We start from the raw sequence: 22,121 nt of genomic DNA, 5'->3' as shown, positions 1-22,121 counted from the left end.
TTTTTCAGGGAGAAATAGCTGTTCCACAGATGGGGATGGGAGGAATTCCAGTTTTGCAGCTCTCTCCTGAAATCACTACTTTCCTTTCCCATCACCCACTTGCTAACTTACCCAGATCCAGTGAGAGTCTCCTACAATCCTAGAAAATTCCTGATTCTCAGGCAAAGCCCCTACTTTCCACTAAAATCCCACCATTTGCCCACACATCCACCTGTGCTCTGCCAAAGCAGGGGGAAGCCCTCCTCCACCACTGTGATGGCATAAAGGCCAAAGCAGAGTCATAGCCCAAGGTCCCAGCCTCAGTGGTGGAGGGAGGCTCAGAATTACTTTACACACACACACACACACACACACTCCTGTACAGGGAAGCCTGAACTCTCCACTTACTTAGGATGAGTCCTTCAGACAGGATCACAAACAGGTTAGGAAGGAGAGCGTTGGAGTCAACAGTCCATGGACTGGCTGGGTGTAGCAGACGTGTCCATCCCTGCTGGCTCCGCTCACTGCCCCTGCCAAGCAGAGACACCATATTCTGTAATGGTAATAACAACAACAACAATAATAATAATAATCTGTAGTGGGAGGGTGCTTCCTCCATGCCAGGCACTGTCCTAAGACCTTTACATGCATTCAGTCCTCACAGCAACCACATGAGGCATGGACCATTATTACTTCCAATGATGAACTGAGAGCACAGAAAGGTGAAGTAACTTGCCCAGAATCACACAGGGGCCAAGTAGGGATTCCAAGCCAAGCTCTCCATCAGCAGAGGGCAGCCTGAGCCACACTGGCCTGCATGCCCCGCCCATCTAGGCCACAGTTGCCTGGACCCCAGGGTGGCCAGTCCACAAGAGCAGGGGCAGGCCAATCAGTTGCTCTGTTAGCTAGACTGGCAGCAGGGGGCACAGAGGCCAAAAGGAGAAGCTGAGCATCCATGACGTAGCAGGGACAGATGGCCTTCAGGGCCCGGTGTCAGAGAGGAGAGAGCGGCAGTGCAGACAAGAGCCAAGATGAGATGACAGAGGAGCTACTGGGCGAAGGGCCTGAGACAACCTCGATTCCGAGGCTCCCAAGTTCCAAGCTGCTGGAGGCCTGGTGGTCCGGCGCTCCTGCCCTCGGAGACCTGGAAACCCTGCTGCATCTACAAGAAATCCCCTTTATGGGGGGAGCTTGGAAAAGACTCCCATCCTGGCTCTCAGATGAGCTCTGGCCAGAACATACTGTGTGACCTTGGGCAAGTTACTCAACCTCTCTGAGCCTCAGACTACTCCATGGAATGGAATTTTGTGAGAATTCAAATAGATACTGTGTGTGGAGCAGTTTAGGAGGCTGCCAGCACATGATTAGATGGTGTGAAGTAGATGGTAGAGACTGCCAGGAGACTTCTGGTACTTTTTCCCACGACCTCCACCTTTTGGTGAACTAAATCTGGGTGAGCACAGTTCACACTTGGGCTGGGGCCCTGGTGACGCTTGGTCAATGGGGTCCTAAGTGAGTTGTGTGGCCTGACTGGGGTACCCTAGGCGCCACGAGCCTCAGGTGCCCCATCCGGGTGAGAACATTGCTGTGGGACGCCTGGGTCAACTGTCCGCACCCCAGCTCCCCTCTGGGGCCCTGACCTCTGTCCACTGTTATCAGCCCCCTTCCCTGCCCCCAGCCAACAGCTGGAATCTGCCCTGTTGTTTTCCTTTAATAAACTTAATTGGAGATAATATAAAAATTACACACGTAGTTCAGAGAGCTCTAGTATACCCTTCACCTAGCTTCGCTTCCTGTTAACGTCTTACACAACCGTGGTGGTATGCTTATCAAAACCAAGAGATTAACATTCACACAATTCTGTAAACTGAACTCAAGATGTATTCAGACTCCAACTTCACTGTCTCTTTTCTGCCTGGTGTTTCAATTTGCTGAGCGTTCTGTGCAGGGGCAGAGATGTCCCCAGCCCAGCCCTGCCCTCAAGAAACTCACAGCCTGGGGCGGGGTGGGGACCAGATATGGAAAAAAAATGAGCCGATTACCCAGAGAGAGGAAGCACGCCTTGCCCTTAGTTCCTGCAGGGGAGGGTCTCAGTCTGAGCCAGCCTTGAGGGACAAGTAGTGCCTGCCCCCTTTTCCTCCTTCACCATCTCCAGAAGCCAAAGGGGTTCCTACAGGCCCATTTCCCCATGGCTTCCCAGTGAAGACAAAGGCAGGCAGAACCGCAAAGTGAGCAAAGACGAGGCATTCTGGAAGCAGACAGACTGACCGGCCCAAGCCCAGCTTCAACCTCAGTGCTGTGTGACTCTGAGCAGGTGAGTTAACCTCTCTGGGCTTCGGTTTCCTTGCTCTTTCCTTCCCTTTCTCTCCATCTCTCTTTCAGACCCTGCGTCGCGGGCTCTCTCTGTCAGAAACAGTGTCTTTCTGTCTCCAGTTCATCTCCCCTCAGCCTCTCCCAGCCTTGGCCATCCCCCCATCTCAAACCCCTTGGAGTCCCATTAATTTTGAGAGGCTGTCTGTATGGATTGCTGCCTGGCCCAGTCCTGGGGCTCAAAGAGCTGTGTAATTATCCACTTGGAGCCGAAGGGAAGCGATAAGCAATTCTTCCTCCCTCCTTCCCTGCCTGCCTCGCGTTTGTCCATTTCCCTCAAACGTCCCCAGGGAAGCTGATTATGGAGAAGCCCGCTGGGTGAGGAGGGGTGGAAGGTCAGAGAAAGTGAATGGGGGCATCCCTCCAAGCTCCACCAAATACTATGGCTGTGACACCCCACCCCCCTACTCCCTTCCCTACCCCATCCCCTCAACTCCCAACCCCCACCTGGGCCCTTTGTCTGCCCTGGACATCACAGCTTAATCTCTAGACCATTATCTCCAGCCTGGAGCTCTCCTAGGTTCCAGCCTTGTTTGGCCAACTGTCCCTGGGACACCTCCCCGTGTACATCCCACTGGCCCTGAAACCTCCAAACCTGGACACACCACCTCCCCCTAACTTCCCCCATCCCTACCCTCCTTTTCCTGATGTCCCGGAGCACCAGCCACCCAGGCTCTCAATAATACACCTGACATCATCCTTGCCTCACTCCCCTCGGCTAATCCTCCATAACCACCCATTTCTCTGTTTACCACAGACACCAGCGCCAGCTTCCATGTCCTAAAAGTCACCTGGGAACAGACCCCTTCCTCAGGATAGCCTGGGGTCCCTTCAAACTGGCAATGCCCGAGTCTGACTATATCATCTTCCCCCCAGTCTCCCTGCTTCATCCGTGGCACCCCTTCTGCCCAATCACTGATCCCAAACCTCTCTTCCTCCTCCTCCCCCTCTCTACCTGCAGCCAAACACTCCCTGTTTTTTGACAGGAGAATGAACTTTGGGGTCGGTAAGAACTGAGCTACCATCCCAGCTGTATCATTTCCTAACTGTGACCTGGAGCAGATGACTTCACTTCTGACCCTCAGTCTGATCATCTGTAAAATGGGGCTAAGGGTACCCACCTCGCAGGGCTGTTGAGAAAACGCCCAGGACGACCATCTCCAATGACCATAGGGCCAGGCAAGTCCCACGCGTGAGGGAAGAGGCCGGAAGGGGTCAGTGCAAACTAGAGAGCAGATGCCTCATCAGACGGGGGCAGCTGTTCGTCACTCTAGCTATTGATGCCGCAGGGAATATGCGCCCCGTGTTGCTAGAACTTCCAAGGTTTCAAGAGCGGCCCCCAGCCAGCTTTTCATGTGGAATCTCCAGATACGTATATGTTGGCAATTAATTGAAATGTTTCTTTAAGCCCCATGAAAGCCAAACAAAACATTTGCCTCCAGGTCACCAGTCTGTACTCTCTGATGTGTGCAAGGAGTTGGACCCAGTGCTCGCTCCTAACAGAGAGTCAATAGACATTAATTCCCTTCTCTGTCCTGCTTATTGATTCTCTCAAAAGGAAAAAAACAAAAGTCACTCCAGGCCGTTCCTCCCACTCTACCCCGATCACCATCATCTCCATGCAGCCCTCACTGGCCAGCAGCCATCAGGCCCTGTCCATCCACAGACCCCGGCAGGGCTCTGCGCCCCTCATCCAAGGTGCCTCCCCTCCCTGGGTCCCCCCCATTCCTGGCCTTCTGGGCAGCAGGAAGCTCTTTGCTTGGGTCCAACACTTCAAAGCCGCTGCCCTTTCACTGTCTAACTTATTTTTCCAACAACCTATAAAGTATTATTGACCCTAACATGCAAATGAGGAAAATGGGGTCCAGAGAGCGTACATCAGTCAACAGATACTTATCAAACACCTACCGTGCACCAGGCTCTATTAAATGGCAAACCCAAAGTCATACAGAGTATTCTTGGTTGCAAGTGACAGAAACCTAAATTAAATAGACTCGGACAGAGGGACCGTGCAGTGGGGAAACAAGACTGGGTTCCAAAGATAAACGGAGCTGGAGATGCAAACATCTTCCAGGCACTCACTCGCTCCTCATCTCTGCTTCCCGCTCGTCCCAGAATCATTATCTCATCCAGCCGAGCAGGATTTCCACACGGCAGGACACCAGCAGGTCCAGTGTTTATCATCCACGGACTTTGTCCCTGCCCATATTCAGAAGTCCCAGGGGGCTTCCCTGGTGGCGCAGTGGTTGAGAGTCCGCCTGCCGATGCAGGGGAGATGGGTTCGTGCCCCAGTCCGGGAGGATCCCACATGTTGTGGAGCGGCTGAGCCCGTGAGCCATGGCCGCTGAGCCTGCGCGTCCGGAGCCTGTGCTCCGCAACGGGAGAGGCCACAACAGTGAGAGGCCCGCGTACCGCAAAAAAAAAAAAAGTCCCAGGGAAGGACGCTTGGCAGATCAGCGTGGGTTACATTGTCACTTCGGGTTGATCAACTGAGCAAGGTAAGTGTGACTGATGAGCTCGGTTTGGGGCTAGCCTGACCCCTGAGGGGTCAACAAGAGAGCAAGCTTGTGAGGCTGGTTAGCCTAAGGATGGGGGAATCGCACAGGAAGTGAGGCTGCTGCTTGTTCAACAACAGATGTCTTAGTTTGGGCTCTCCCAAAGGGCAAGCGTGAGACATGGATTTGCAAACAAGTTGCTTATTTGGGAGGTGATCCCAGGGAAGGGAAGAAAAGCTGGTGAAGGTATGTAACTGAGTGAATTTCTGTGGACAACTGAGCTCAGTCATGCTGGGGATTGAACTCAGTCTGGGAAAGACTAGGACGTGTACCCCACAGTTATCTCAACCCAAGGGGGAGGAGGCTGGAGGAATCATGCCCTAACTTCCATAAGGCATTGGCTGAAGGCTGCCCCCCCGTGAGGCGGCAATTCCCTGGCGCTTCCAGGCTGCCCCATTCATGGGCAGAGAGACCCCAGAAGCCCAGAGAACCCCGGCCGGCCGAGTGGCAGGTGCTGGCCACTGGGCACTGGGCCCACCTACTGTAAATCACCATGCTTTACATAGGTCCCCTCAACCACCAAAACAGAACAGGCCAAGGAGATGTGGGCTGGGTTCTGACAGCACCCACTACCTGTACTCACCGCTTGATGGAACAAAGTTTAAAACCCAGATCTGCCCAGTTGTTTGCAATAAGCCATGTGGTCTCCACCCTAGACCGTGACTAAGCAGAGGTGCTGAGCATCCAGGCCAGAGCCCACAGGGAGGTCCCTGGCCCTGGAATGCCAGCAGCAGAGAATGTGGTGGCCAGTGCCCAAAGCTGCAAGGACTGTACATCGGCCTCCCAACCCTCTGCAAAGGAGGCCGCACAAGATGCCCAGAGACAGCAGAGCACCCGGTGATTTGGGCTATCAGTTCAGTCTTACTGTGGGCCTGGCCGGAGGGATGGGGAGGTATGGAAGCATTGGGCCCCCAGCCTCAGGGACAGTGGGTCTCACTGCTGCCGTGACTCAATCCGCCCAGAGCCACAGGAATAGTAGAGAGAGGCCAAGGGGCGAGGCCAGCTCCAGCCCCTCGGGCTGAGCATGGGAGCATATAGGCAGAACTGGGGGTGGGTCTAGGGCCCCAGGGGAACAGCGTGGCTATGTGCCCACCTGGGGTCCCAGGGAGATAAGAACATTGGGACTTCCAGGGCGGTCCAGTGGTTAAGACTCTGCACTTCCACTGCATGGGGCCCGGGTTTGATCCCTGGTCAGGGAACCAAGATCCTCCCACATGCTGTGTGGTGCAGCCAATATAATTAATTAATTAATTAAAATCTAATATCTAAAAATAAATAAATAAAAAATAAGAACGTCCACCCAAGCAACCAGAGAGCTATAGCCTACAGAGCAGAGAAGTAAAGGAATGGGGGTTGGCCGTGCCAACCGTGACCCACCGTACTTTTCCTCTCCATCACTTTCCTCCACAACAGCTGTCGCCCCCCATGTACAGGAAGGACACTAAGGCTCAGCAAGGAAACTTGATCGAGGACATGCGGCTAGGGAGTAGGAGGGGACTTGAGCCCGGGGCTGTGCGGGCTCCATCCGTCACCCAGCTCTCTCCCCTTCCCAGCTCTGCTTCCTCTCTGCCACGCCTGTCTCCCACCCTTCCTAGACTCCTGCCATCCCACAACTGCCCTCATTCTGCAAAAGCATAGCCGCGAAGTCTCGCCAGGGATGGGAACTCACAACTCTTTCCAGGAGAAAGCAAAGCTTCTCCATCAAAGGAGCAGGCTGTCTGGCTAAAGCCAACCAAGGCCTCACAGCAGATGCAGGTCAGCAGCAGAGGAAGCTCTCCCGGCAGCTGGGTCCTGCTCTCCCACCAGAACCTACGTGACTTGGTCTCCCCCACCCCCCTCTAGGCATCTGGAGGGCAGGAATCCGATCTGCAGCATCTCATGTCCTTCCAGAGAAGGACTGGACTGCTCAGGCCCACACGGCTGTTTACCTCTCCCTGCATTTCCCCTCAGCGGAGCTGAGACGGGCTGTCCCAAAGACATGTCCAAATCATGGGGGACAGAAATCAGAAAGCAGCATCAACTCAGTCTCACTCCCAGGTAGCAGTCCTGGCTGAGAATTACAGCAGCTAGCATTTATTACATGTTTATTATGTGCCAGGTGTATATATTTTATATATTTTTATTCATCTGAGCCTTACAATGATCCTATGAGGTAGGTTCTATCGTAGTCCCTATGTTCCATGTGAAACTGAGGCCCAGAGAGGCTAAAAACTTGTGCAGGGCTGCACAGCCAGTAAGCAGGATTGCTGGGGTGGGAATTCAGGAAGCCAAGCTCCGGAGCCCAGGCTCTCAAAACGCTTTCACTTCAGTACCCTCGTCCCCAAGGGTTTGGCAGTGTTCTTGGCTTTTTTACTTTCGAAAAAACAGAATCCATTCATCTGCGAATACTCATAAAGCACTTACTACATGCCAGGTGCTGTGCCAGATGGTGGAGATGGAGCAGCGAGCATGATTCCCATGGCCCAACCTCTGGTCCTGGTCCTCTTGAAGATTACAGTCTAAAGGAGGAGAGGACATTAAACACACAAGCACACCCATAACTCTAGGAATGCAGTTGTGACAGGGATACAAAGGAGAAGCACATGCAAAGAGAATAGATAACAAAGAACCTGACCTAGTTTCAGGGGTTAAGAACGGCTTTCCTGAAAGTGACTTTTTTTTTTTTTTTTGCAGTACGCAGGCCTCTCACTGTTGTGGCCTCTCCCGTTGCGGAGCACAGGCTCCAGACGCACAGGCTCAGCGGCCGTGGCTCACGGGCCCAGCCGCTCCACGGCATGTGGGATCTTCCCAGACAGGGGCACGAACCCGTGTCCTCTGCATCGGCAGGCAGACTCTCAACCACTGCACCACCAGGGAAGCCCCCCTCATGACTTTTAAAGAGGGCTCTTTTTTAAAAATTTTATTTTATTTTATTTATTTATTTTTGGCTGTGTTGGGTCTTCATTGCTGTGCGCGGGCTTTGTCTAGTTGCAGTGAGTGGGGGCTACTCTTTGTTGCAGAGTGCGGGCTTCTCATTGTGGTGGCTTCTCTTGTTGTGGAGCACGGGCTCTAGGCGTGGGGGCTTCAGTAGTTGTGGCACGTGGGCTCAGTAGTTGTGGCACGTGGGCTCAGTAGTTGTGGCTCGTGGGCTTAGTTGCTCCATGGCATGTGGGATCTTCCTGGACCAGGGCTCGAACCTGTGTCTCCTGTATTGGCAGGCGGATTCTTGACCACTGTGCCACCAGGGAAGCACCTGAAAGTGACATTTAAATTGATATCCAGAGGGACTTCTCTGGTGGCGCAGTGGTTAAGAATCCGCCTGCCAATGCAGGACACACGGGTTCGAGCCCTGGTCCAGGGAGATCCCACATGTTGCGGAGCAACTAAGCCCACGAGCCACAACTACTGAGCCCATGTGCCACAACTACTGAAGCCCCCACGCCTAGAGCCCGTGCTCCACGACAAGAGAAGCCACCACAATGAGAAGCCTGCGCACCCCAACAAAGAGTAGCCCCCGCTCACCGCAGCTAGAGAAAGCCCGTGTGCAGCAATGAAGACCCAACGCAGCCAAAAATAAATAAATAAATTTATTTTTTAAATAATAATTTAAAAATAAATTGATATCTGGAACTTGATGGTAGCTAGCTCAAAGAAAATGAGGAAAGAGCATTGAGTCATGTGCAAAGGCCCTGAGGTGGGAAAGAGACTCCTCCGTTCCAGAAAGTGAAAGAAGGCCCCTGTGCTGGAGCAGAAACACGGAAGGGAAGAGGCTGGGAACAAAGGCTGGCAGAGGCCAGGTCATACAGGACTTTATAGGACATTTTAGCAACAGGAGATTTTTTTTTTCAAGACAGTGGGGAGCCTCTGAAAGACCCGGAACAGATTGTTTTAATATGATTTGTGTTTTCCAAAGATGACTCTGCTTGTGTGGACAACTGCTTAGAGAGGAACAAGGTAAGAGCAGGAAGTGCTACATACAAGATGCACGTAGAGCATTTGGCAGGGTTTACGGCACAGGGGAGGCGCCCGGTGACTGATACTATTACCCCATTGTCCAGCCTTCCCACCTCTCCTGAGAACAGTGAACGGACACCACCTTGGCCTCACAAGCCAACCTAGCTTGTTCGTCCAGGACCAAAAGTTTACTTGCCTTTGGGAACAGTAGTTTTGACGGGTAACTGGTGGGGTATCGGGCCCTGATGCCTGTGCTGCCCTCTGCCCTCTGCATTCAGAAGGGAGCCTGGGGGGACGGCTAGTATCTAGAAAAGACTCCAACTCTCACCCACCCCATACCCATTAACAGGGAGAACAGACAGGGCTCTGCCTGAGCCAGAAGAACATGTTGGAGGCAGTGACAAGAGTCAGGAATAGCTGGGCTGAAAACTGGGGGGACACAGAGAGCCAAGTAGAGGCCAGGGAACCAGGAGAGAGCAGAGTGGGGAAGGGATAGGATGGCGGATATAAAACAAGATCTAACTGCAGGTCAAACGGCTCTCCAGCAGCTCCTTTGATTTGTCTGTTCCCATCTCCCCAGAAGAAGCAAACCCTTCTGCAGCTCTGATCTCCCTCCTTTCTGCCTCGCTTGCCAGCTTCCTGAAAACGTGCCACCCACGGCTCTCTGGCTTCTGTCCCCATCACTCTGCATTAATCACTCGGCAAAAGTCCCCAGGGACCTGACCGGCCTCTCCACCACTGGGCTTCCTCCTCTGCCCTCCTTGGTTTCTCTGTCCCTTACTGTGCTTTCTCCTCCACAAGCATCTTTCTTGCCTGCTTCCTAGACATCAGTGCTCCTGCGAGCTCTGCCTGGACCATCTTCTCTTCTCACTCCGCACACTCTCCCAAAGTCACCTCGTGCACTCCGACAGCGGCTCCCACCACCCCCTTGGGGCTGAGAACCCCCAAAGTACATGCCCAGCTGTTGATACCAGCTTCTGGCTACAGACAATCCACACGGCTGTCCTCCACACCCTCCCATTCAGCACATGGAACATTCAACTCACTAACTCCCAAACATCTGGGAAGAACTCCCCCTCACCCGCCCCTCCCCACCCCCAGCAACCTGCTCTCCTCCTGTATTCCTTCCTTCCATCAGGAGACCCACCACCTGCCAAATCACCAAAACTAACCAACTGGGCGCCCTCCTGGGTCTTCCTCCTGCATTCACTCAGACTCCAAACACTGCCAGTTGTATCTGACAGCTAGTTCCCAAATCCATCCCTCTGGCTCATCTCTTCCCCAAATCATTGTAGTAATTTTTTTTACTGGTCCCGCACGCCTCTTCCTTCGAAGAGCAGGAGCTTTCTAAACATACCATCAATCCTCATTATTCACAGATTCCATATGGGTGAGTGTGTCTAGTCACTAAAATATTTGTTTAACCCCAAAATCAATATTTGCAGTGCTTTCGCTGCCATCCGTGGACACGCACAGAGCAGCAAAACACTTGAGTCACCGATATGCACATTCCCAGCTGAGGTTGAACAAGGGGATGCTTTGTCTTCTTGTTTCAGTTGATACTGTAAACAGAAGCCCCACTGGAGGTTGATTTAGTACCCCTTTTTTGCATTTTTGTGCTTGTGGAAGGTGATTCTGCTGTTTAAACTGGCCCCCAAGCGTAGCACTGAAGTGCTGCTGTCTGGTGTTCCCCAGCACAGGAAGGTTGTGATGGGCCTTAGGGAGAAAATACGTGTTAGATGAGCTTCGTTCAGAGGGACTTCCCTGGCGGTCCAGTGGTTAAGACTCCACGCTTCCACTGCAGGAGGCACGGGTTCAATCCCTGGATCCCTAAGATCCTGCACGCCGCGGCCAAAACAAAAGAGGATAGAAAGATGAGCTTCGTTCAGGAGTAAGTAATAGTGCTGCTGGCCGTGAGTTCAACATTAATGATTCAGCACTATATATAATTAAGGTGTCTTTCAAGAGAAACACACATAGAACAAGGTTACGTGTTGATCAGTTGATGAAAATGTTGTAACCAGAGGCTCGCAGGAACCGAACCCTGTATTTCCCCTACTGGCAAAGTTTCAAGATCTGTTAAAATTCAGTGTTTGTGGTGACTTACAGAACGTAACTACCGTGAAGAATGAGAATTGACTGTACCAATCTGACCACATAGCCTCCTTCCTTCCCCCAGGTCTCCCTCTGCACACAAGATCAATCCAAGCCCCATAACACAGTGCTCCAGATCTTTCACGGTCCGGAATGTCCTTGCTTTTTAGTGCCCCCACTGCTGCCTCCTCCGGCCCACTCTCCAAAGCTCTTCCATCATCTTTCACTGCACACTCTATGCCCTCTGCCTCAAAGGCCTCTCCTCCTCATCTCCTCTTGGTGAACTCCTACACATCCTTCAAGACCCAGCTTAGATGTCACTTTGTCTGGGGCTCCCTCTGGCAGAACTTGACACTCCCCTCTCTGTTATATGTCTCTTATAGCTCTTCTCACAACGTTGTACCCGATCCACTCATGTGTCTCCTCTCTCCTGTACTTGGCAATCATTTGGAGGGAGAACGTGGAGGGGGACAGATATGTGTGACTCTCTTTGCAGGGTGTGTGCAGTTCATACATTATTCATTCCATGAACGTAAACGGAGGCCTAACGTGGTACCTAACAGGCCCCATACTAGGCACCCAGGGCCCAGCACTGCCCCACAAGTGTGTAGCATCATGCCCATAGCGTGGCCTGGGTGTAAGAGTGTGTGCGTGTGGGATGTGCCACGCTTGTCGTAGACCCGCAGTGTTTGTCGCTCTTGGACACACCGCCCATTGAATTCGGGTCCCGCGTCACCTGCTGATAAAGGGCATCTTAGAAGTTAATTAGACCAACGGGCTGCGTCCAGGCACTAATGAGAAACCCTCCCGGGGCACACCCTGCCTGCCCTCCCCACTCCCCAATCATCACTGCCAGGCCCGGGTTTTGCCTTTTTAACCCAAAGATATCATCCATCCATATGAGATTTTCTCTGGCGAGTAGTCTGGCTCCCCCTCCTTTCTCTGCCTTCCTTACATTTCAGAGAGAAGAGCTGCAGAACAGGGAAAGGGGCAGGAAGTCATTTGGGGCCCCCACCACGTGCCAGGTGTGTGCGGGCAGTTCACACACATCAGAGGCAGTGGTAGAAAGGGCTTCCTCTGTGCCGGGCACTGTTCTGGCACTGTGCCTCTATGGGCTGGGCTAATCTGTGTGCCAGTCCTACGAGGTAGGCAATGCTACTGTCCCACTGCACGGATAAGAAACTGGCACCGCACGGAAAGGAAGAGGCAGAGCCGGATTCGGGCCACACAGCCTGCACTCAGGTACCGTCCCACTGCACTCACTGTCCTCACAGGACACCCCTCCCGGGCCCAAAATGCCTCATTGTACATCCGAGAAACAGGGAAAGGACCCGGATCTGAAGGTACCAGAGGTGAGATTCAAATCCAGGGCTGTGTGATTCCAGATGCAGGGGTGTGGGCCCAGACGTAGGGGTGTATGAGCTCCAGATGCAGATCTCCCCTGCCTTAAGGCAGTTCCTTCTGCTGCCTGACCATTAGCCAGGGAGGCACCTGCTCTGGACAGGACTCATCCACCCCAAGGGACCCCAAGTCCCTTCTGCTGGAACTCACCCTCAACGTCCTTCTTACATCTCTGTGTCTCTGGGACCCTATCTGTGTGCCTGCCCCGGGCTGGGAGACCCTGACAACCTCTTCAGCCCCTCTCTTTATCTGTGTAGCCCAGCCCCGAACACAGCACCTGGCACACAGCCGTGCCTCAGCAATGCCTCTTGAATTCAAAACACGGGCTGGTGGAAGGGCTAGTGTGTGTGGTATGGGGGTAGGGGGCAGCCCCTCGGGGTCGGGGTGGACAGTGAAGGGTAGTCAGGCGTGAAAGGGTTGGGGAGGAGCTTGGTGTCCGTGTTCGGGGAGGAGTGGGGCTGTGTGTGCTGGGGAGAGGGTGGCTTTCCGTACAACGCCTCAGATACTCAGTGTCGGGGTGCAAAGACTGAACTAGATTCCAGCAGCAATGGGAAGCTGGGCCCGGAAACTGTTCCATGACCTCTTTGCCATCATGAGAGGCTATGCAGCTGGTACTAGACTTATCAGCTGGTAATTAAAAAGTCAAGCTGGTGAGTTCCTGGGGGTCAGGGGCTGATCTGTGTTATGTCGTGCTCACGACAAGCCCCTAAAAATGTCCGTTCGTGAGGACTGATTTGCTCATTCGACAGGCGGGTCCCTGGAGCAAATTCAATTAAAATCAACTATTGCAATACAGTCTGAGGAGGGCGTGGAAGCTGAGGGCAGTGGAAGCCCCGAGATGGGGCCCTAAGCCACCTGGGGCTGCACAGTCAGGGAAGGCTTCTTGGAGGAGTAGGCCAGGTGAGGAGAAAGGTGAAGGAAGGTAATCCCGGTGGGGACTATTGATGGGCAAAAGCATTTGGGCCGGAGAGAGAATTTGGGACTCATGGCATTTTCAAAGGTTACTGAAGCTGTGAGAACAGAAGGCCACAGAGCAGCAACTAGAGAGGGAGGAGAGTCTGGAGCAGCCCATAGAGTCCCAAGAAGTAGCAGTGGGAATTTCTGGAAAGGATAAGAAGCCAGGTCAGGCCTCGGCTTCTTCCACACAAGGCCAGGGGTGGGAAGACAAGCGGGGAGTCGGAGTGGACCTGTGTTTGTCCCCAAAAGGATGCCAGGATTTGGGGCTCAGCCCCTGGGAGGAGGGAACCCCTAAATTTCCTGGGCCTCATCAGAGGCGGTCTGGGGAGGCTGGCGCCCAGCCAATGGCAGTGGCTGGCGCAGCTCCTCCTCCTCCTGGCCGGCAGCACACCCAGGCTGCCTGCCGAAATCTAATCTGCAGGCTGTGTCCTAGGAACGGGCTTCCCCAGACACTCTCCCTGGTTCTGCCATGAGTTCCGGCTGCCTGCTGAGTTCGACGGCTGGCAGCCAGGAGCCGGTACCCAGAGAGCCCTGAGGAGTAGCCACTCAGGTAAGGCCATCTGTGTCCAGATGTGCCCTGCCCCTCAGCACACCTGGAAGGGAGAGACTTCCCTGGTGGAGTGTTGGGGGAGTGGCCTGGATACAGGGCTGCCCTGCGTCCTGATGGTGGAGGAGTGAAGGTGGGCCCCTCCCTCCTCTACGCTGAGTTTCTCCCCTTTCTCCCCAGCTGAGCAGAGGTGGGGGCCAGGGACTGAGTGGGAGAGGGGCTCCCAGAGGGGCCAGGAGCTGAGCGGGTGGGGCAGCTCTGCCTGGGCCTGCAAAACCCCACCAACCCCAGGCTGGGCTGGGCTGAGAGCCCCTGGGCCAGAGCCTCCTGGGGTGTTCCCTGAGAAGCTGCCAGGAGTTCCGCCCACCTTAAGCAAGACAGGGCAGTGGAGAGTCAGGGCAGGGAGCAGCGTCACCCCCAGCCTCCCCTACTGGGGATTCACCTGGTGGAGGAGGGAGTGGACACAGCAGGCAGCTTCCCGAAACCTAAGGAAAGGGGCCCAGGCCCAGAGTGTGGGCTCTGAAGCCAGCCTGCCTGGGTTCAAATCCCAGCTCTACCGCTTACCAGCTGTGTAACTATGAGCAAACCTCTCTGTGCTCCACTTTCCTCATCTGTGAGTTGGGAATAAAACATATACCCTTTTATACAGTTGCTGTCTTGATTCATGCAAAGTGCTCAGAACAGTGCTGGCACTGCATAAACACCCGATAAATGCTGGCTTTTATCACTACCCTGCCCATCTGCAGTGGATCACCCAGCTGGGGTTGGCGGGGGCGGGGACAGGACAGCAGAGTCACCTTTGGCCTGGACCAGCACTAAACCCTTAGAGCAACAGGCTGTGCAGACAGGCTCCCTGAGGTCCCAGGGAGCCCAGTAGGGTAAGACCACGGTGCATAGGTCTCAGTGGACCCCCCAGGAACCAGGCAGAGGAATTCCAAGAGAGGTCGTGGGCACCCCTCACTCCGAACCATAGTCACATTCCCTAATTGGAGGTAAATCTGATTCCTGTGTGTTCATCACACCAAACTCACCAGCAGAACTGACCAGAGCAGCATTTCCCATTTTGGTGTCTTGACAAGGCCGTTCTACAAGATGACAAAGAAGGGTTCTATAGTCAAAGGAGTTGGTGCAGTGCTACCTATTCTGTCCTCCTTTGGGAGATTCAAAATGTGAATTTATTAGCATGGTCAAGTAAAGGGACCTATTTAACTTTGCACTGAACATAGCGCTTGCCTACTTTTCTTGAACACAGAATAGAATCCTTTTCTCTTGCTGCTTCTGTTGACAGCCTACTGAGCAGGGTTCCATGGAACACCAGTTTGGGAAGCACCGGAATACCAGGCTACTCTATGAAGCCTATTGTATCAATATCGAGAGACTCACCGCTCCCTCCCTTTTGTTTCAGCTGCATGGCCATTGGCCTTGCTTCAGGTGAGCCACGCGTGAGCAGGACACTGCCTGGATATTTATGGTGTTAGACCAGATGGGAGTTTGGGGACAAGGTTCCAGCCTCCTCTCTAGCCCCATCCCCCAAACCAAGTAAAACGCAAAGAGCAGGTTCCCCTTGGGAGGAAGCTGTCTAAGGGGACAGAGCCTAGCTCAGAAAGGAAAGGGAGAAGTCATCCCCAGGTCTGACTCGCTGAGGAGGAGGGCCATTGTTGGGAGAGAGAGGGAAGCCAGCATGTGCTACCTCTTTAAGACCTGGGAGTACTAGTGGCTCCCCGGACCCGCCTTCACCCACTTTTATGGGTAAGATTTGGGTTCTGAGCTGAATGACCTGTGCTCAAGGCCCAGCTCTGCACCTAATCCTGTGTGACCCTGCATAACCCCTCTGAACCTCAGTTTCCCTCAGCTGTAAAGGGGACGATAATAGAACTTAGCTCCTCCGTGGCTGGGAGAATCCAAGCCGGTGACACTGTTCTATAAGGTGCTGAGGGTGAGTGTTCTATAAACTTGGGAAATGACAGTCATCCTCTCCCTGCAGTAGCGGCCGACGCCCGGGGCCACCGTGAACTGGGGGATCTTGGAGGGGCTCCTGAGCGGGGTCAGCAAGTACTCCACAGCCTTCGGGCACATCTGGCTGTCCCTGGTCTTCATCTTCCGCGTGCTGGTGTACCTGGTGACGGCCGAGCACGTGTGGAGTGAAGACCACAGGGCCTTTGACTGTGACACCCGCCGGCCGGGCCGCTCTAACGTCTGCTTCGACGAGCTCTTCCCCGTGTCCCACGTGCGCCTCTGGGCCCTGCAGCTCATCCTGGTCACGTGCCCCTCGCGGCTCGTGGTCATGCGCGCGGCTACCGCGAGGCCCGGGAGAAGAAGCACCAACAGGCAGCAGGGAAGAACGGTGGGCGCCTCTACCCGGACCCTGGCAAGAAGCGGGCGGCTCTGGTGGACGCACGTCTGCAGCCTGGTGTTCAAGGCTGGCGTAGATGCTGCCTTCCTCTGCGTGTTCCACTCGTTCTACCCCCAATACACTCTCCCTCCTGTGGTCACGTGCCACGCGGCTCCGTGTCCCAGTACGGTGGACTGCTTCATCTCCAAGCCCACGGAGAAGAACATCTTCACTCTCTTCATGGTGATCATGGCCGTCGTTTGCACCGTGTTCAACCTGGTGGAGCTGGACTACCTGGTGAGCAAGAGGTGCTGGGAGTGCCTGCTGGCGAGGAAAGCCCGGTCCATGGGCCTGGGCCACCGGCGCAACGGGGCCACCTTTTCCTCCAAACAGGACGACCTCTGCTTGGGCGACCTCATCTTTCTGGGCTCAGACGCTCCCCCTCCTCTCTTACCAGACCACCCTTGAGACCACATGAAGAAAACCATCCTGAGAGGGGCTGCCTGGTCAGGCCTGGGTTGGAAGCACCCGGCTGCCAAGCTGCAGCCTTGCGGGTGGGAGCGCTGTGCGGGGAGTGGGGACAGGCAAGAGGGAGGGTCCGACGACCTGGGTTCAGATCCCTTTTCCCCAGCTCCTGCCGCCTGACCCAGCTGCGTGGCCTTGGGCAAGTTACCCCTCAGAGCTGAACCTCGGTTTCCTTTTGTGTACAACAGAGATGATGAGCACCACCCCCCACCCCCACCCCCCTCAACAGGGCTGCCGCTGTGAGGAGGGGCTTAATACGAGAACGGATGTGCACATGCCTTCACTGTGTGGTGCCCAGGGTCAGGGCTTAATAAAAGTCAATTCATTCATTGACTCAAGGTGACCTTTGATCCTTTAAACTTTGCAAGCCTTATCAGGTCATGGGGTCAACATCTCTGCCCCTGCAAAGGGCTGCACTTGATCTAGGCAGGTAAGAGAGCCCCCAGCACTCCTGGGGAGGGGGGGGGTCATGCTCCGTGCTCATGCTGAAGTCTAGCCTTTATCTCCAGTTGCAGTTTTAGGCCCGTGGGTTGTCTGCAAAGAGGGGGACATGGGGAACCGCATGTCTCGGTGGAAAGTTAATGGACTTTTGAGTCATAACACTTGCATTTGAACACAAGTTCCTGTGTAACTCTGAGAAAGCGACTACCGCTCCTCTCTAAAATGGTTTAATCAGGGCTTCCCTGGTGGCGCAGTGGTTGAGAATCTGCCTGCCGATGCAGGGGATACGGGTTCGTGCCCCGGTCCGGGAAGATCCCACATGCCGCGGAGCGGCTGGGCCCGTGAGCCATGGCCGCTGAGCCTGCGCATCCGGAGCCTGTGCCCCGCAACGGGAGAGGCCACAACAGTGAGAGGCCCGCATACCACAAAAACAAACAAACAAACAATAAAATGGTTTAATCAGGCTTCCCTGGTGGCGCAGTGGTTGAGAGTCCGCCTGCCGACGCAGGGGACACGGGTTCGTGCCCCGGTTTGGGAGGATCCCACATGCCGCAGAGCGGCTGGGCCCGTGAGCCATGGCCGCTGAGCCTGCCTGTCCGGAGCCTGTGCTCCGCAACGGGAGAGTCCACAACAGTGAGAGGCCCGCGTACCGAAAAAAAAAAAAAAAAAAAGCGTTAATAATACTGAGCTGGTGGGGTCGTGAGTCTGGATGAGCTCACGACTGTGGATGGGGTTAGCCGGCTGTAAAAAGGCCACATAAACATGAGTCACTGGTATTAGGAAGTGCTCTATAAATGCTTGTGGGAAATGAGGCAAAGGAGCCCCTCCCTGGCTGCACATTAACCTTCACTGTTCCAGGCCCAAGGCCTCTCTGCAGCCCCCACTGGGTCACACTCCGACTTCCCCAGAAACCCAGGCCCATAGAGGCTGGACAGGGAGGCTGTGCATTTCATGCTGCAACCTGCCTTCCTTGTCTCCACCAGGGCAGCGGTGCCCTTGTCCAGAGGAAACATAGGCAGGCCCTCCCATGCCCTACACAACTCACCAGCAGCCCAAGCTCTAGTCCCCAGAAATGTCCTGCCAGGGTAGAATGCAATCCTGGACTGGACCAAGGTCTCCCCCTTCCATAGATGTCAGCTGCTGAGGGCCTCAGAACCAGGCTTCCAGAGAAAAGGGTAGGAGAGAGGCCTGGGGACAGGGGGACGGGGACAACACCATTTAGTGCCGACCAGGTCCCGAACACGAGGCTACCAGGCTCCTGCGCCTGCTCGGGCAGTTTCCCTGCCAGCACTGGGAGCCAGGCCCAGCCATGCCACGGCCAAGCTGCAGAGAAGGCGTGGGCCAGGGGAGAAGAGACACAGGTGTTTGCTCTGAACGTGTGTCCAGCAAGCCCGCCCACCTAACTGCCTGCCCACCCGGTCACTCTCATTTGGCTCATTGGCTCAGAAAGCTCCCCCAGAAGGGGAGTGAGGAACAAAAGCTGCCTCCAGGAGGCCCTTGGGCGGACGGGCAGACAGACCGGCCCAGGGGCAGGAGAGTGGCTGCTACACCCAAGAAAGGTGAGGACCAAATCGGGAAGGAGGCTGGCCTGGGAGGCAGGGATGGGTTGACGATCCCCAGGGGACCTCGCGCTGTGGACCAGACTTCAGGGAGGAGTAGTGGGGGACAGAGGATCTCTGGAGAAACCCCAGGGAAGCCCCAAGGAGGGGAACGAGTGTCCTGCCAGATCAAAGGGAGGACAGAAGACTAGAGAAGAGATAAATAAGAGGAGGGATGAGGAAGAAGTGGGGTTTCGACTGGGTTTAGCAAATGTCTACTGTGTGTTCACTGGGCCAGGCTCGGTGCTGAGTCCTGGGGAATCAGAGAAGAATGATATGCGGAGGCTGCCCTCCAGAAGCTGACAGTCTGGCACGGAAAACAGGTAAACAGACCATTTAAGTACCGGTGAGTCATTCTTCCAGAAACGATGGAGGAGGGTGCTCAGAAAATGTCCCAGAGGCACAAGGTTTGAAGATGCTGATACCTGAGTCAGGGATAGGGGAGGGCCCAGGGCCAGAGATGGAAAAAGGTGTCACTGCAGGTAAGGGGTGTGGAGGATGGAGCACGCAGGACACAGCCTGAATGAAACAATGGCCTGTGTGGGCAGCAAACAGCCACCGAGCAGACAGAGAAGGGAGGTGTCCCTGAAAGAAAAGGTAGATGGTGGGGAGAGGACCGTGCCAGAATCTTAGCTCTGTCCCTTCCCCAATCCCTCCCAAAGGCTGGAATGGTTGGAATTCCAGAGGAAGCCACTGGGGTCAGGACAGTCAGCCCTCAGGCCCAGAACCAAAAGAAGGGGTGGCAGGATGATACCAAGCCACCATGGTTCCAAAGAGCCTGTTTCATTTGGAAGGGAATGTCGGGGTGGGGGACATCCTGGGGCCGGAGAGGAGAATGAAGATGGCTATGACTCCAGGGTCTGCCCACCAAGCACAAGGGCCTGGCTCATGCTGGCAGTCAGTTGGAGAAAGTTGAAGGATAAAAATACACATCCCTCAGATTTCCCTGGCGGTCCAGTGGTTAAGACCCCAGGCTGCCACTGCAGGCGGCACGGGTTCGATCCCTGGTAGGAGGAGTTCTGCATGCTGTGCGATGCGGCCAAAAAAGAAAGATACACATCCCTCCCGTCCTGCCGGGTCCAGCCCTGGCAGCTGATGGGAGAGCAGATCATCCAACCCACACTTTGTTACTATTTCTTTAGAATTCATGTGACCCCCGCAGGCCTGAAGGTTGGAGTCGATGAGGTTGGTGGGCACTTCCATGCAGGATGATTACCCTTCACGTGTATCTATTACTTTGTAGAATAAAATATGCCCTGATTTTGGAACTGGAAGGTGGAAGTTCAAGACCAGCTCTGCCATTTCCAGCCGTGGGCCTTGGGCGTGTGCCTCTCTGGGCCTTAGCTGACTCCCCCGTGCGTTGGGGACAATGGCAATCCTTGCCCCACTGAGTCATTGCCAGTGTGGACATGATGACACGGCGGTTGTGAAATGGTTTGCCAGTCACACCCTTAACGAAGGTTCCCATTTCCAGGTTCTCCTAGGCCTTGTGACCCCCCTGGTCTAGATCGTCCACACGAGGAACAAAGGCCACAGTCAGCATGAACTGGGCGTTCCTGAGGGGCATCCTGAATGGGCTGAACAAGTACTCCACAGCCCTGGGCCACATCTGGCTGTCCGTGGTCTTCGTCTTCCGCGCGCTGGTGCACATGGTGGCGGCCGAGGAGTGCAGGGGGGGGCGAACAAAAGGACTTCCTCTGCGACACCCGCCAGCCGGGCTGCCCCAACGTCTGCTACAATGAGTCGTTCCGCATGTCCCACGTGCGCCTCTGGGCCCTGCAGCTCATCCTGGTCACGTGCCCCTCGCGGCTCGTGGTCATGCACGTGGCCTACCGCCAGGAGCGCAAGCGGAAGCACCTCCTGAGGCACGGGCCCGACGTCCCATCCCTGTACGACAAGCTGGGCAAGAAGCGGGGCGGGCTCTGGTGGCCGGAGCTGCTGAGTCTCCTCCTCAAGGAGGCCGTCAACTCCGGCTTCCTCTACATCTTTCACCGCCTCTGCCAGGACTATGACATGCCCCACGTGGCGGCCCGCTCCGAGTCGCCATGCCCCCACACTGTGGACTGCTACATCTCCCGGCCCACGGGGAAGAAGGTCTTCACGTACTTCATGGTGGCCGCAGCCCTGCTCTGCACCCTGCTCAACCTCAGTGAGGTCACCTACCTGGTGCGCAAGAGGGGCCTGGAGACCCTTGGCTCCAGACGCCGGGACTCTCAGAGCTGGACCCACCGTGTGCCCTCTCCCAGGAGGAGCACCCCCAGGATGGGAACTCTGTCCTAATGAAGGCTGGATCAACCACAGTGGATGCAGGTGGGAATCCATAACCGGTGAGGTTGGCAGCTGAGACCACCAGAGCCTCTGCCTGCTCCCTAAGGCCACGGCAGGGCAGGTGAGGAACGTGGGTGTGGAGCTCAGGAGACCCACCCAGGGGCCAACGCTGGGAAGCAAATTGGTCTCTGGGTCCTCAGCCCCAGGGAAGGAAGGTTGATGGCTGGAGGGGATTTTGTATATGGCAATAGGGTATGTCAAACCCTTAATAAATATGATTTTCTCAGTGTTTTGCAGACCAGGGAGGGAGTGAAGGGAAGGAAAGCAGGGGGGTTCACAATGGACCTTGGAGAGGAGGCCAAGACCGCTCAGTGGGCCTCTGAGCCCTGGAACCTCAGATCCAGGTTTACCCATCACACACACATACACACACAAACACACACACACACAAAGAGTGTCACACCACACTCACACACACACACCACACACAGAGCATGCCCCCAGGACGTGGTGGGAAGCCCAGAGGCTGACCCAGGGGTCTCTGGACTCTGCAACCAGCTGGTCAAAGCAGGAGGGGAGGGACCCAAGGAGACCCTGTGCCAGCATGAGTTGGTTCTCAGCGAATGTCCCTCAGATGAGTGCACATGGCTCCCCCATTCCGGCCTCCCTAACCGTGCCCAGCACAGGTCCCCAGAGGTAAGTCCCTTGGAGGGTAGGAGAGGCAGGCCTGCTGTGCGTGGGGCAGTGCTGAGAGCACGTCCTGGATGGGCAGTCTGCCAGTGTGTCTAGGAGGCCCACGCCCACAGGCCAGGGACCCACAGAGAGCATCCAAGCTAACGAGTCCCTCACAGATCCTCAAGGATGAGGAACTTCCCTTCTCTTTACTGGCTACACAATCCCTCATCCTCCCCTATACACACCACTCAGACCTTGACAATGGCCAAAACCAGCCTAGATTTGCCCTGAGTCCCAGAACACACACAAATGGCTCATGGGACAACCGTCTGGGAGACCCCCAGGCATCTCCCACTCAGCAGCCCCCAAACTGACCATGTCATCTTTCCCCAAACCTGCCCTCCTCAAGGATCACCGCCCCCCCCCATGAATAACACTGCCATCCT

The 22,121-nt window shown here is 55.1% G+C and overlaps 2 protein-coding genes across 2 annotated transcripts; both read left to right on the top strand.

Annotated features, from left to right (window-relative positions):
- The first annotated feature begins 12,083 nt into the window (after positions 1-12,083).
- On the top strand, positions 12,084-16,813 carry GJB5 (gap junction protein beta 5). The gene is given in 4 exon segments (XM_059082234.1): positions 12,084-12,173; positions 15,824-16,124; positions 16,127-16,217; positions 16,219-16,813. Coding segments are annotated over 4 exon segments (1,077 nt in total).
- Positions 16,814-20,273: 3,460 nt separating this feature from the next.
- Positions 20,274-21,056, top strand: GJB4 (gap junction protein beta 4). Its single transcript, XM_059062891.1, is given in 3 exon segments — positions 20,274-20,399; positions 20,401-20,938; positions 20,941-21,056. Coding segments are annotated over 3 exon segments (780 nt in total).
- Positions 21,057-22,121: the final 1,065 nt, after the last annotated feature.

The sequence above is a fragment of the Kogia breviceps genome, chromosome 1 (genome assembly GCF_026419965.1).
Source record: "Kogia breviceps isolate mKogBre1 chromosome 1, mKogBre1 haplotype 1, whole genome shotgun sequence".
NCBI classification, from domain to species: Eukaryota; Metazoa; Chordata; class Mammalia; order Artiodactyla; family Physeteridae; genus Kogia; species Kogia breviceps.
Note: the sequence above shows the minus strand (reverse complement) of the source record. Positions and strands in the feature narration are given on the sequence as shown.